Source organism: Amborella trichopoda, chromosome 7 (genome assembly GCF_054954075.1).
Source record: "Amborella trichopoda isolate Santa Cruz 75 chromosome 7, AtrichopodaSantaCruz75HAP2 v2.0, whole genome shotgun sequence".
NCBI lineage: Eukaryota > Viridiplantae > Streptophyta > Magnoliopsida > Amborellales > Amborellaceae > Amborella > Amborella trichopoda.
The window spans coordinates 29804741-29820433 of NC_142342.1; the positions used below are offsets into that span (position 1 = coordinate 29804741).

Here is a 15693-nt window from a genome sequence, read left to right on the forward strand (position 1 = left end):
GGCTCTAATTTGATTGCATAGAGCCAAGGCTCTATACAAACGGCATGCATTTCTATAAGGTGTAGGATTTTATGAAAACAAAGTATAGCATCAAAATTTTTCATAATGACTTTAAAATTAATTTCCAACACCGACTATGAAATTTAAAGCTCAAAAAAATATATCGATCTTGAAGATATGTGAACACATTTTCAAAGGCGAAATAAATAACTTAGATAATATATTATTACAATATATATTATTTGTAGGACTTGGAATCCTAACTTTTTCACAAGTATCGTGGTCAATACCAAGATGACCAATTTAAAGATTCGAGGCCAAAACTGCATCTTCGGCATGTTACAAGGTGAGACTTTACTTGTTTCAATAGGGTAACCCTATGAAAGGATTTTCCAATTGTGAATCGCTGGTGTACAATTTGGTCCGGCGAGAATACGTTAGCACCTTGTATGATTGGAGGGGACTTTATCTCGCTTGATGACAGGAATCTCTCTGTGCTCTAATCCGCGGCCACATGTGAACCACAATCACCGCCTCCCCCCTTCTCTCTCTCTTCCGGTCGTCAACCCCACAAACATTATATGTCCTTCGTCAACTGCAAAGGAACCCCCGCCACTGTTCTTTTGCCCCTCTCTCTCTCCTCTGTTTCAAGAGAAAAGGTTTATTGTCTGTCATTCTATGGCGGATTCCTCCGCCCTCTGTTGTTCTTCTCTTTCCTCCTGTTCGCGAAGCTTTGCCAATCCCAAACCATTCTCCTCTTCTCAATTGTCCTCTTCCTGCTTTCTTAGATTGTTTCCAGGACCTCTCAAACCCTCTCTCCTCTTCAGAAGCTCTGCAAAGGACAATGATGGAGATGATTGGATTGGAGATGATCACTTTCGCTACCCCTGGGAGAAGGAACCGTCTCTCTCTGATAATGGTATTAGCCTTAACTGTTGTCTTGCTTCTCTCTTTTTTCTCCTCTTTTCTTGTACTCCTTATGGGTGTAGAACATAATTTGTTAGTTTTATGGATTTGGGTTTGATTTGGGGTCAATGAAATGAATCCTTTATGATAGGATAAGTCTTGCACAATTGCTTTTGATCTTTGATCATTCTCCTTGCTCTTAAATGCTTGTTCTTGCTGAATTCATCCCCACTGCAGTTACCCATTTCTCTGTTGCCCCTCACCACAGAATTGATTGATCATATGTTGAATGTGTCAAATGCAAATAAAAATAACTATTACTTTGGAACAATATAAATAACTAATTTGTGCACAATGTTAAAGAAAACTCGTGACATGTATATTGTAAGAAGGATACAGTAGGGTTTTCCTTTTTATGTGGTCAGGTTTTATTTGTTAGAAACTGTAGGACTAGTCTGGTCATTAGATTTCACACAGATTATTTAAGGGCAATTGTCTTTTTTTACTATTGATATTTTTAGGGTCCTAGGTTTTTTTTTGTTTTTATGATCTATTGTGAAGAAAGTTATAGAGAGGAGTAATTGTTTTTGAGACTGTTTTTTTTTTGGTGATTGCCCTGGCAGGCTATGAGAGAGCATAATCGATTAGACTCTTCTTTTTTATTTTACTGGTTTTTATTTGTTTTCCCCCCTCCATGGTGAAAAATAGTGTTATAGCTACAACATGATGCTATCAAAAGCATCTAAGGATCCAATTTTGGAGCATGTGGATGAAATATTTGAGAGATTCTAAAAAGGCGTGGAAGAATACCTTGGAAAATATATGATACATATAGAACAAGAATTATTGAGGGTATTATTACAACATGAGGAACAATAGTGCAAAAATTGGGGAGATAAAAAAATCGGTTTGTAATCTAATCATTAATCAAACACCACAACAAGCACCTAAAGACTCGAGGTTGAGACTCTAAGGCATAAAGAACAAGTGGTGTAGAGTACAAAAGATTTTGGCATTGTAGTTGCCTCCCAGGATTGCATGTTTTCATTGGTCGATCACAAATTCTACTCGTAAAAGGTGAAGATTTCTAGTTAGAACTGTTAAAAGTTCGTTGTTGTTTAAGTTCTAAGACCTAAGTTTCGTTTATTATTTGTATGGGCAGTTTTTTCTCCCTTCATATTTACTAATAATATATATGTTTTAAGAGGTGCCTAAGGGGCAAGCAGACCTCATGAAACTCTCTTTTAGAGAGATCTTTATTCATTCATGCCTGAATGGTAAGTATCCATATCCTTTTAAGTGGTTCCTAACATTGTACTAGGCTTGTGTGAGTCACTGAAATTTGGCAATCCTAGTTGTCTTCTTTCCCCTTTATCTTATACGCTAATGGATAAGGAAATTAAACTTGGAATCCTTTGTCTTCCTAAAAATTGTAGGAATACAAACCGCCTTGCTAATACTGAGTCCAATTATGTTGTATGGGCTCAATCTATGAAAGTATTGCTTGATGTAAGGGGGAAATTGAAATACTTGAATGAGGACAAGCTTAGTAAATCCGATAATAGATATGAACAATGGATGAATTAGAATTACATAATCATGATCTGGTTGTTGAGTATTATGGAACCCATACAAGTGCCAAGGTCATATTTCTTGATACAGCTAAAGAAATTTGAGACACCTTGAAAGAAACATGTTCATCAGATAATATATCTGTCCAGTGTATGTGTTTGAGAAAATGTTTCAATTTCAACAGGGTAATAAGAGTGTGGAGTGAGTATTATAGTACTCTCAGGGGTATGTGTGAAGGGTTGAATCTATGTTAGCCTATGTCGGTGATGTGGAATTACAGAAGAGGCATCATAAGAATTTAGGGTTGCCAAATTTTTATTTGGCTATAATCTTGAGTGCCATACTATATATGAACAGATCTTGGAAAGTAGTAAAATGCCCATCTCTCACTAATGTTTACACGTGCTTTAAATGTATCAATATATCTTCTCCCACTCCTTCCAACTCAAGTATTAATAATACACCAACATTGAATACAGTTGTAGGGAGAGGTGATGGAGATAGAGATCAGGGATGTGTTCATGACTCAAGAAGGGGCCAAGGTAGGGTTGATGGTGGCAAGGTTTGAGGTACTCTCAAGTGTATGCATTGTGAGTGCACAAATCATATGGTTGATAAGTATTGGGACAAGGCTCATAAGCTGCTTGGGAAAACCAGGTTGCTTACGCATCTGAAAGTGATGAGCTTTATCTGAATGGACCTAGTGATCGCTACCAACAGTCAGATTCTGGTGGTGCCTCTGTTGTTATTTCCAACGAAGAACATAATAAACTTGTTGAACAAGTACAACAGTAGATAGTTTCATCTTTCTCTTCTGCAACCCTTGCCAATTCAAGTACTTCTGCCTGGGGTATTGGGTTAGAAGCCTCTGAGCACATGACTGGTGAGTCCTTTGTTTTTGTATCTCTAAATATGTGCATTCTTAATTCCTCTGATATGCTGGTTGATAGATTGATGTCAGTATCTTGGCATAGTATAGTTATGCCTACTTCTTCCCTTTTCTTGTCAACTGTACTATACGTCCTAAATTTCCCTTTCAATTTATTATCGGTAACCAAATTAACGAAATCTCATCATTGCCCTGTAACCTTTTATCTTTTTTCTTGTGTTTTTCAAGTTCTAAAGAGGAAGAGGACGATTTGTGGTGGGTATGAGCCAGGTGGCTTGTACTAACTATTCTTCACTCTGATTCTCCTTTCGTATGCCATTGTTGGTTGGGTCATAACTTGTCAGTTAGGAAAGCATCATAGAGTCTCCTTTCGTATGCCATTGATGTTCATGCTTCCATGATGATTATCGTTGTTATCATCCTAGTTTACAAAAGAATTTGTTTGTCGTGTGTCACCTTCTTTGACAACACATCTTATTTTTCAAAAGAGAGTTGCTGCTTGATACAAATATTTTTTTATCTTGCTCCTAAAGAAGTCTCAAAGTCCTTGCCTTCCATGATTCCTCTTCGTATCCATGTTGATACTTCGTCTTGACCTGTTACCTGACTCCATTGAATCTAGGACTTCTACAAGTAATGATGTTTTCTAAAAGCAACCTTTTTACACTGGAAGAAAAATGTAGGGTTGACATCCCCCACCAACTTAGCCAACCAGTCAATTATCATCTTCGTTTACTAATCCACTTCCATCCTCTTCTGATGATGTACTTGTTGCCACACGTAAAGGTATAAGGTATTACAATCAACTTGCGATTGCACATTTTGTTACCTTTAAGAATTTGTCTTCATCATATGAAAGTTTTACTTGAGTTGTCTCATCCATTTCTGTTCCTAATACCTATCAAGAAACACTTCATCATACTGGGAGGAGAGCAATGGGAGAGGAGATGGATGCATTTCATTCACATGATACATGGGAACTTACCGAGTCATTAGCTGGAAAAAGGTCGTTGAGTATTGATGGGTTTATGCGGTCAATATAATGTGATGCCACCATAAAAAGATTAAAAGTCAGATTGGTAGCCAAGGGATACCCAAATATTTGGCATTGACTACTCTGAAATATTTTTCCCTGTTTTTAGACTTAATTCAGTTCGAGTGGTTATAATTGTGGCTGAAACAAGTGATGGCCATTGTGGCAGCTTGCTGTCAAAAATGATTTTCTTCATAGTAATTTACAAGAGGAGGTGTACATGGAGCAACCACTTGGGTTTGTTGCTTAGGGGGAGTCAGAGAAAGTAAGTTGAAGAAAGCCATTTACGGACTGAAATAGTCCCCATGTGCATGGTTTGAAAAACTCAATGAACTTGTTAGATTACATGGATTTCGGTACAGCCACAACCATGTAGATCATTCGGTATTTATTTAGAAAGAGGATTTCATAATGATTGTTTTAGTTGTCTATATTGATGATATTTTTGTCATTGCCAATGATAAAAAAGGAATTAGTCATTTGAAGAGACATTTAAAATAGTATGTTCGGGCGAAGGATTTAGGACAATTGTGGTTTTTCTAGGAATTGAAGTGGCCAGATCAAGCATGGCATTAGTTTATCACAAAGAAAAATGCATGACTGATTTGTTGAAAGAGATTGGAATGTTGGGTGGTACACCAGTGTATATGCCGTAGGATTCAAATAAAAAATTGTTGACCGTTTAGGGGAGTTGTTTGAGGATCTAGGAAGGAACAAAAGACTGGTAGGCAGGCTGATTTGTCAGACCATCACCACCCTGGTAATGCTTTGGCACTAAGTGTTGTGAGTTGGTTTATGCATGCTTCAAGGATTCCTCAGTGGTATGTTGTTCATAGGATTATAAGGTATCTCAAGGGAGCCCCAGGTCAAGGTTTGATTTACAAGCCAAATAATCATTTGGGCATTGAATGTTACTCACATGCTGATTGGGCGGGTTCACCATTTAATAGGCGGTCTACCACAGGTTATTTTACATTTTTGGTAGAAACTTGGTAATATGAAGAAAGCAAGAAAATAAAATTTTGTAGCTATATATAGTGTAGAGGCTATTGAATGTTACTCAGCTGATTGGGCAGGTTCACCATTTAACAGGCGGTCTACCACAGGTTATTGTACATTTATTGGTAGAAACTTGGTAATATGAAGAAAGCAAGAAATAAAATTTTGTGGACATATATAGTGCAGAGGCTAAATATAGAGCAATAGCATGTACTACATGTGTATTGATGTAGTTGAAAACACTGATGCAAGAGATGGGGTTTACTGTTGCTGAACCTATGAAGATGTATTGTGATAATAAATCTGCCACTTATAGAGCTAGTAATCCAGTGTTTCATGAAAGTACCAAGCATATTGAAGTAGATTATTATTTTATCGAAGAGAAAGTTGCTAGTGAGCAGGTGTTTACTCCATATATACAATCTGAGGATCAACTGGCAGACATCTCACCAAAAGCCATGGCCGTAATATGTTCTAAACTATTTATTCCATGTATGTTCTAAAATATTTGTTCCAAGCTAAGCATGGGAGACATTCATGCTCCAACTTGAGGGGGAGTGTTACTATTTAAGTTCTAGAACTTAAGTTTTCTTTGTTATTCGTATGGGCAGTTTTTGGTACTGTCACAATTTAATAATAATATATTACGAGTTTAAGGGGTGCATGAGGGCCAATCAGACCTTACGTCACTCTCTTCCCTCTCTCACATCTCGTATCTCTTTCTCTCCTCTCTCTCTCATGTATCTCTCTCTCTCTCTCCTCTCTCGCTTTCTATTTTCTCTGGCAGAAACAAAGTGGAGAAGAGAAGGAAAATTTTTGAATTACTTAGGCTTCAGGACGAACATATCTCAGCATCTGGTGAATGATGTAGTTAGACTGTGCTTCTTTTCTATATAGTTGGGGTTTATTTTTTAAGGGAACTGTTGGGTTACTTTGGTATTTAAATTCGTAATATATTTTAGGAGTATTTAGCTTATTCGTTATTGTAGATATTTTAAGGCCATGTGTGGCTTTTTTGTTGTGAGGTTTTAGGATATTTGGACTTTCCTTTTTCTATAAATATATCATCCATTGTGAAAATAAGGAATGAAGAAGAGTAATTGGTTTTGAGATTGCGAAGTGTTTTTTTGCGGTGGATTCCCTTGCAGGCTCTCAGACATTTTTAAAAAAGGCACAATTTTCTAGTTTTTTATTTGCTTTTCCCACTCTGCTGTGTCAGAAAGTAGAGGACTCTTCAATGCAAATCCATGTTCATTGGTCCTAAATGCTCATAATTATGTGCTCCATTTGGTTGCAAAGAGAAACAAGAGGGGAAAACAATTGGAAAAATGCCAACTTCGTAACAAAGTTATCAAATGCAAGATGCGGACTCGATGTCGTCGGGGATCGGATATGGGATGCGGCTTGATGCGGTCGCGAGGGGGGTGCATAACATGCATGTGGTCATTAAATTTTTTTTAAGAAAATAAAAAGGTACCAAAAATATAAGAATGCATAAAGCAACACAAATGTGTGATCTATGTGATAATAGAAATTTTATTTAAGTACTTTATGTAATACATTAGCTGACTGAGTTGCCTGATAACCTAATAATCTGATAAAGAGTAATAATTGTTGCATTATATGTAATACCAAGAAATCCATTCCATCCCAATAGTAATGACAATTAACAATTTAACATAACATCCAAATACCAAAAATACTTCATTATGATAAAGTTCACGACTACAACCTCACAGCCACATCCCAAACATAACTTTTAAACTCCAATGAGCAAAAGTTCATCCACATAAGAATATGAAAGATAATAAATACACTCAAGCTCAGTGAGTTAATAAGCCAACTCTCGAGTCTTAATCAGATTTGTCATGTGACAGTCCATCATGTGCATTGCCTCCATCCAAACACGAGGTTGAAGAGTTGTCATCAGCATTATCACCCTCTTCCACATGCATGTCTTTCTCGTCTATCGCCTCCGAGACAGCCTCCTCAATCTTTGGAATCATGTCGATGTGGGCCCAATTCCTTTCCCTTGTGATCTACTGCTAGGCCTTGCCGTAGCTTGCGCCTTGCCGTAGCTTGCTCGACATTCAACCATGGAAGGTCCTCACCCTCAAACACCTGCTCTAATCGTGGCTCTACTGTGCACGTACTTGTGCCCTTGGGTTCATCCAATGCAATTGGGTCCACAGTCATGCGTTTCAAGAACCTTACTTAGAACCATGGAAATAAGGTTCAAGGGATGCTTGGGGGGTTACATAACCCCCAAATCCTTTCTTCCCCTTTCCGTTGGAATGGGGTGGGGTTGGGAGAGGTTTGCCCCAGATTGTGGGCAAAATTTCCACCTACAAGCAGGTGGGCGCTTCGCCCCTTACACAATGCGGCCACATATGCGGCAGATATGTGTATGCAGTTGCATAATGCACTATGCGGCTGCATTTGTTAACATAACTTGCTATGGAAACTATGTGCTGATTACAAGGAGCAGAATTCATGAACATTTTCAGGGAACGTGATTGTGTTGCTGGTAGCAAGTGGAGGTCACAAACTTGGTAAGCTGAACTGGATTATATACAACAGGCAATATGTTTTTATCTGTTGTTTATGCACTAAGATTAAGGAGACCGGAGTGGGAACCATTATGTAGAAGGGATCAACTTTTCTTCTCTAGTTTATGGGTGATGTAATGGGAGAAGGGTATGTTCGGTTTCACATATTGGTCTGCCCTCATTCCTTGCTTGACTTCTGTCTTGAACTTCATAATGTTTGTAGAGATGCATGTGTAACCTTCCTCGGCTAACTTAGCCTCATATAATATCCATGTAGCAAGAGAGGATGCTGTTGCAAACTAATTAGAGTAAAGAACCCACCTTCACGTGATTCTAGCTTTCTGCATATGGTTGGCGGGATGGTGTAGTATGTACTTCGATGCACTTTTGACCTCTCTTCTAAGCGGTAATTATAAGGTGTGGAGCTTTGATGTGAGGGTAGACTATCTAGCTTGGGATTCCTAGAAGAACTATTAGCTGATCCTAAGAGGACTTCCAATGGCATGCCCACTTCCAATTTTGACACATCTTATCACCAGTAAAGAGTATGGGTTGACAAAACATATAAGTGAGCTAGGTTCAGACATACAGATGTAGCTTATGAGGTTACTCGAGGAGGAGGTTAGAGTTTGTCTTTGACATCTTTATTTCCTGAACAATCTTCCAATGTGGAGTCAGATGATGTCTTAATTGCTGGGGGATCATGTTCCCCTTATTTCTTCTCCTCCATTTGTGACCATTCTTCTATTCATCTTGGTAAGAAGCCATAGGATATACTTAACAAGAAAGCAAAATCTTTTATGCGCATTCATTAAACAGTTTTTCAAAATATTTTATGTCCATTCCTCACAGCTGTGTTGATGTTAAATTATGCATTTGTGGGGTAAGTGTGCATGTGATATTAGATAATCCTAGGAGACCACCCTTCCTTGTATCCTTCTAGTGCAAGCATGCATGCTTCAGTAATTTTAATGTGATCCAGTGCAGCGATGCTCGTCAAACACATCCAATGAACCCTCAGCACATTTTCCATGTGATTTAACTCTGTTGTGTTGAATGTTTGTCAGTCCCTTGTTGCAGAGGAATGTGTTGTTACTGTGAGCTTGTACATGTAATTTTTTGCCACGTTGGTAGTTAATCTGTCTGTGCTTTTCAGATTTCCCCTTCATGCTTGACATGTTTGCATCATGAAACCCATGTATGGCAGGAGATTTTGTTTTGTCTCAGAAGTGATTGATCCCCTTCATGCTTGACATGTTTGCATCATGAAACCCATGTATGGCAGGAGATTTTGTTTTGTCTCAGAAGTGATTGATCTTCTTTTGCATATTCTGTTAGAAGTTTTTGTGCCATAACTTTGAACATGACACCAGTTCTTTCAGAAAACTTTGCCCCAAAGTAGTTTTTATTATATTGACAAGAGATTTTGCACTGACCCTATCATAGTTGTTGTCCTCGTGAAGTTTGAGAGCTGATTATAGCTGCTGTTGCAGATATTCAGTGGGTACAATGTGACAGAGTAACACTGTTCACTGCAGATGGACTTGTGAACATAGGAGGCTCTCTAATTCCTCAGCGAGTTCAGTCTTCAGATGTATGATTCATTTCTCTACATAATTGTAATTGAATCTTCTGATTTAATTAAATTTCTGCAATAGGTGGAAATAGATGTTTCAAGAACCTTATGTCTTGAAGGTTGAATCCTCCGTTTCCTGGAGGGGGATTTCCTAGCTTCATAATCACCATATAGATAAACAGTTGGAAGGTAGGAGTGACATAAGAAATGGGGATTCACCCCATAATGTGAACGGGATTGAAGTGACACTATCTACTTTTTGACCCCTGGCATCAATCCTTCAGAAGCTTTTCTACGCGTTGTAACTGCTAGAAACCTTTATTTGTTTCAACCATGTTCCTGGTCAGTCATGTTTTCGAGCCTACTAAACTTCTTGCTGCCTAATGGTTGTCAATATCAACTGTCTTCTATTTCATTATGCATCTATCAGGGAATGTATACAGTACTTGTTTTTTGCATAGCTGTTGGTATACGATTGCATGTGCCACTGCTTTGACACAGAACTTGTCATTTGGTTTTGTCTAACAATCCCTTCACCAGCAATGACACCATAGTGCTAAAAAATTTTATATTATAAACCTGTGGATTTTCTAAGAAATATGTCGTCTTTTACATGACTCAAATAACGTATTCTGTTTTCCTCTGTAATACCTGTCCTGTGTGCAGAAGAAGCTTGGAAAAGGAAAGGCCTCACCAAGATTCCAGCGTTTCCAGGAAAGGGACTACATGGACCCCAAGCAGGGTCTCTGTCTGGGCGCACTTTTTGATATTGCAGCGACGAATGTAAGCAAATTTCATGCTTCTTGATCCATACCATAATTCATGGTATGAACAACTGAACTGATGTAACTATGACTATAACAATTTTACTAGGGACTGAATATGGGAAGGCGATTTTGCATCTTTGGGTTCTGCCGTTCCATTGAGATGCTGAGTGACGTTGTTGAAGATGCCGTAATAGAACATGGTGGAGAGGTATAGTATTATTGACTTTTCTTGTGTTATAGCTATTCATTTTCCTTTTCTGGATGTAAGTTAGTGTCGTGTGGAGTAATTCGATAAGGGGTGCAATGATTGCTATGTGGTGTATCATAGTGGACTTTGTGAATGGTTGCTAAGTATGAGAAGTTTCATCTATGAACCAATATCTTTAAAAGCAGATGCTCTCTTGCCAATTCTACATAAAAGATAAAATCTGTAAGCCTACAGAAAATTCGAAAAGGCCAAGGAAGAAATGAGTAGTATGTTTGCCATCTGCGCGTGTCTGTCTTTTTGGAACATGCTAACTCTATTGAACTAAAGAAATTAAGTACAAAGATAGGCAAGGAGGGGGGTTAAACACACAGATGGGTTTCAACCAAAAAAATAGGCTACCCACAGACGGGTGCCCCTATACAATAAGCATAGCTGCAACAGAGTGCTATACAGTATCTGCTTAGGGAACCCAAAAAGCCGGCCCGAAGCTGAGAGGGGGGCTTCAGGCTTGAAAACCAGGTCCTTGCGCAGTTGGAAAAAAAATCTTCCTAAGTCTTTTTGCCCAAAGAAGACACACATGTGTCTGTGTGTCTACATGCATAAATCTATATATGTTTACATTAGTACCTGCAAGTGTACATTTAGCATAATTTAAAAATATAATACAAAAGAAAACAAAATACAATTATAATATTATGCATTATGATATGGTGTATATATATGTATAATTTGTTGGATGCCTATAGTTCTTACTATACAAGCTTTACGATATATTTCTAGGTATGCTAGATGGGATACTGGTATCAGTGTCCATATCATGTATTTTGAGAAATGCTGGGTCATGTTCTTGTTCTATATATCCCATGCCCATCTAGTGTTCCATGTCTGGGCATCTTATGTACTGATGAACTTTTGTAGTTACAGTAGGTTTATCCATATAAAATGCGAAGATCATTGCGATGTCATGGCTTATTTCTTTCTTCTATTTGTAAGTACCTATTTTCTACTAATAACAAGTGCAATATGCAAGAGCGACTTCACTGTAACAAGGGATGATCACTGTCAATGATGACAGGGTAGGTTGGATTGGTCAATATGTCATATTTAAATTAGAAATACATAGGCTGATCTGATATAGCTCTACCATGATTAATATCGGACATCCAATATTAATTTGTCAACTAGTGTTTCTGTCGATCTAGGGCAAAATGGCCACGAAGGTCCAGGATGTTTGGTCCTTCAAGCTACAACAAAAGTTTTACACAAGCATAGAAAATTTTTGTTTTTAACTTACTCTTATCTACTAAGGCTTTTTCTTATTTGAAAATTGATAACTAGTAATGTTCTAGTGACTGCTATACACCAGATTCACAGTTGTGTTTAGAGCTCGAGTGTCTGCTGGCAAGTTTGGGTTATAATGTCCATATATTTCCAAAGGATTACCTAGGAATACCATACATGGGAGCAGGACACTTCTGTTGGAGGATTTTCCCTTCTAAGTTTCAGATAAAGTTGCTGTGCTGGCTCTCTGCAATTTTCATTCCGATCTTACAATGAAAATAAATATTTGGCTGTACTTCTAATCAAATTTGTATTTCAAGCATATTGCCAACTTGTCATATTTTATATCTATCCTACTTTTTGTGACCTTGCTCAGTATTTCAGTTGGATTGAATCAATCTTCATACTATTCTGGAAGATGTAGAGTATTATAGCTTTTTGTCGGATTCTGCAATATTCATACTATTCTGGGAGATGTAGAGTATTATAACTTTTTGTCTGATTTTCCAATGGTCACAAATCCTCATTTCATTAGAAACATTGTTGCAATGTGTTAGAATGGAAAGAAAAACAAAAGTAACATGAACTATCACCTCCTTTGGAATATTGTAAGAGTCTTCCACTGCTATTAGGCAGGCCCATTTATGTTGTTCAAGATGTTGTCCTCTGAAGTACTTCAGTTTCCTGGTTTATTTCAAACATTTCATCTTCTTATCACTTGTATGCCTTTGGTTTCTTATCTATGTTTTCCAAATGACCATATGCCTGGTCATCTCAGTAATGTAGTTTCAAGAGAAAATACATAATATTATGGTTGTTCCTTTTACTGGGATTGAAGAGCTCATTTTTACACCCAATTTTAACTCTGTCAGGACTTTCTCATGATCATCTTGTCTTTTGGAAGACCAAACCATCATCCTCTTCCTCGGCCCATCTTCAGTCTTTTCAATTTTCTATATGTTATGAGCAATTACTCGTTTTCTATGTTACAAACACAAAAGACACTTGAGTTAATGCTTGCTTCAGATATATTGTCTGACAATCTCCTTAAAAATAGCTGTGGTTGGATGTGACCGTCGAATCCAAACATATCAATGCGTATATATGTGTATTATTCACATATTGACATAGGATGTTAATACATAAACAGAATTAGTTACATATGAGATGCCCATGTTTGAAATAAGGACATGCACGTCCAGTCTCTGAGCATAAGTATGTAATTCTGTATCTGGACATGTATCCTTCCATAACATGCTGAAGACACATATTCAGAGAAGTAACCGTGTGTCTCGGGTGCTGGCTCACCTTTCCATATCAATATGAGTAGATTGCAATTGCTGAAAGTGCTCTTGTTGATGTATTCAATTACTTACATATTAGCACGTCACTATTCTCTCTCTCTCCCTCTGACACACACACACAGAAAATCCACCAGAGAAGAAACCTGTTGAAATGTCCTGAGGACCCCACGGTGTCAATCTTCACTGTTCATCATCTATGATTCCATTTGGTCTACCATATCCCATACAACAATGGTGTATGCTATGGTATCCTTTCTTTATCCTTCAAAACTGCCAAATGTTAAAGTTCAAGTACTTTTCATATTTAATGGTGCTTATCACAATTGTTTCAATTTTTAGGTTGTGACAACAGAAAAAGCAAGTGAAGGAGGGTTGCAGGAGAAATTGACTATGACGGTAGCGGTTCCATTGTTATGGGGTGTTCCGCCTGCCTCCGAGTCGCTCCATGTGGCTGTACGAAGCGGGGGAGGAATAGTGGAGAAGGTTTATTGGCAGTGGGACTTCTTTTAATCAACCCCACCCCCAAATTCCACTCTCTGCATTCTGCGTGTATATAATGTAGTCTGATCTCATTTGAATCACCCATTCTATTGTTCCTTTCCCCATCATGAATTCAAAAGGTAAAGACTCGAAGTTAATGTACATGGATGGGTTCTTGAAGGTCTTAATTGATCTGTTCAATTATGTACGCTCACATATCACAACGTAAAATATATTTCTTTGGACTGTGAAGAAAGTGTAGCCTGTTCGGTCAGTATCATCTGTTCGATGCATGGTTGGTGGTGGTGAGAGTGGGTCCCATTACGACATGACATGACTGTAGTGATTCGCGCACACTTTCCATCACCCTTGATCATTTCATTCATAGCCCTACCTAAAGACTACATATTATTTAATAGTCTTTCAAATGAGAAAATGCCAAGGCATTTTGGAAGGTGGCATTTTCTAAGAAAGGTTGTTGCCAAGGTTTTAAAAATTGGTGATTTGGATCAGAAAGCAGCCTCCCGCACCCTCGTCCATCCAATCACCTTATCCTCTGATGAGAGCTCGTTACTCTCATTTGAGGAAAATCACCCCAACAGTGGATAGGATGAGGTGCATTCTCTCTATTGGCGACCTCACTGAAGTTGCTTCGCCATGCCCTGAAGGTGTTATGATTCCTTGTGATGACAATTGGATGTTCTCTTCATGTCTCGAATGCCTCTTATATTCTCTCTCAATGATGATGTGATCTTGTTGTCTTATGAGAATTTCACATTCTCATTCGATGATGAGGATATCCATGCCTTGAAAAATGAAGTGGGCTCATCAATGATGTTGAAGCGGCAGCAGTCGAACCCATGATCGAAAGTTCTATGTGATGGGCAAATTCTGTTGGAGTGTCACCCCAAATGAAGAAGGTTATGAGGCAATCAGTCTCAAAGCCTCCATTATCCCTTCGCTCCCCAATAATGAGCTACTTGACCCTTCAAGGGAAAAAGAACCTTTAAGCATGGTCATTGTTAATATCATGGTGATCGATGAGGCATCAAAATCCTATGGAGACGAGATTGCGTAGCTCAAGGCCACATTAAGACAATTGCAAGCCAAGATGAGGTCAAATGATGAAATGTTGAAAACCATTTGCCAAGAGGTGTTGGTGTCCCATGAGGTCGAGCATACTCCCTCAGCACACCAAACTTTCTTTACCATCTCCCAACCACCATGTCGGCCCATTGAAACGATGTATCAAAAGAAGAGTTGTTCCCACCCACACCTCTCTCACTCTTGGTCCCTTCTCCATCAACCCAGGTTGTGGATGAGGAACTAGTGAAGAACATAGTGGCACAAGCAGTGAAAAGATATAATGTTGCAATGGGGAAAGAGCCGATTCCTTACCAAAAACCTTATCCAGCTCATGTTGACCAAACTCCATTCCCACAAGGTTACCAATGACCTAATTTCCCCAAGTACGGTGGCACCAGCTCGTCGCAACAACATATAGCCCAATTTGTCTCCACTTGTGGAAATACAGCAAGCAATGAGCATCTCTTGCTCCGACAATTTGTGGGGACCTTTACAAGAGCCACATTCAAGTGGTACTCTAGATTACCGCTAGAATCAATTTCATCATGAGAACAAATGGAGAGAGAGTTCCTCAAACGCTTCTATGACATAGGAAAGAATGTGCAGCTTTATGAACTTCTTGATGTGAAGCAAAAATGACATGAGCAAGTGATAGAGTACATCAGAAGGTGGCGCAATCTGGCCATCAATTTGCCCACTCCAATGAGCGAGCTTCAAGAAGTCGAATACTGTGTAGAAAGAATGCATCAAGAATTGTCAATGCATGTCAACGCAATATGTCCCTCCACATTCACCAAAATGATTGACAAAGCAGCACGAATGGAAGTTTTGTTTTAATATCATGGCAAGATGTCAGAGCCTTTCACAATGGTTGAGTATAATGATCAATCGGCAGCTACCATGCCAGATACCATGCACTCTTTGTGTTAAAACTGACACGAGTTATTCCTTAGACGAAGGCATGGTCCTCAAGTTGCTTGAAGCTCTCATATCTAAGGGAATGATCTACCCACATCAAAGAGGCTGGAGGAAGTCGGAAGGGA

At 38.6% G+C, this 15693-nt stretch overlaps 1 protein-coding gene across 3 annotated transcripts; it reads left to right on the forward strand.

Annotated features, from left to right (window-relative positions):
• The first annotated feature begins 611 nt into the window (after window positions 1-611).
• Window positions 612-13820, forward strand: LOC18438671 (D-tagatose-1,6-bisphosphate aldolase subunit). Of its 3 annotated transcripts, XM_020670112.2 has the most exons (6): window positions 612-919; window positions 9442-9542; window positions 10191-10307; window positions 10398-10499; window positions 13207-13330; window positions 13424-13820. In XM_020670112.2, exons 1-5 carry the CDS (start codon window positions 679-681, stop codon window positions 13282-13284), a joined length of 639 nt encoding a protein of 212 aa, XP_020525771.1. In that variant the 5' UTR covers window positions 612-678; the 3' UTR covers window positions 13285-13330; window positions 13424-13820. The 3 variants fall into 3 exon arrangements, with proteins under 3 accessions (XP_020525771.1, XP_006848918.1, XP_088728356.1); XM_006848855.4 differs by lacking the exon at window positions 13207-13330; XM_088872230.1 differs by lacking the exons at window positions 13207-13330; window positions 13424-13820 and adding an exon at window positions 11866-12156.
• The last annotated feature ends 1873 nt before the right edge of the window (window positions 13821-15693 follow it).

Coding starts and splice junctions, on each gene's coding strand:
- LOC18438671 (XM_006848855.4), top strand. CDS start 679: ATGGCGGATTCCTCCGCCCTCTGTTGTTCTTCTCTTTCCTCCTGTTCG. Junction 10,308..10,397: donor TTGATATTGCAGCGACGAAT/GTAAGCAAATTT, acceptor CAATTTTACTAG/GGACTGAATATGGGAAGGCG. Junction 10,500..13,423: donor TAATAGAACATGGTGGAGAG/GTATAGTATTAT, acceptor TTCAATTTTTAG/GTTGTGACAACAGAAAAAGC.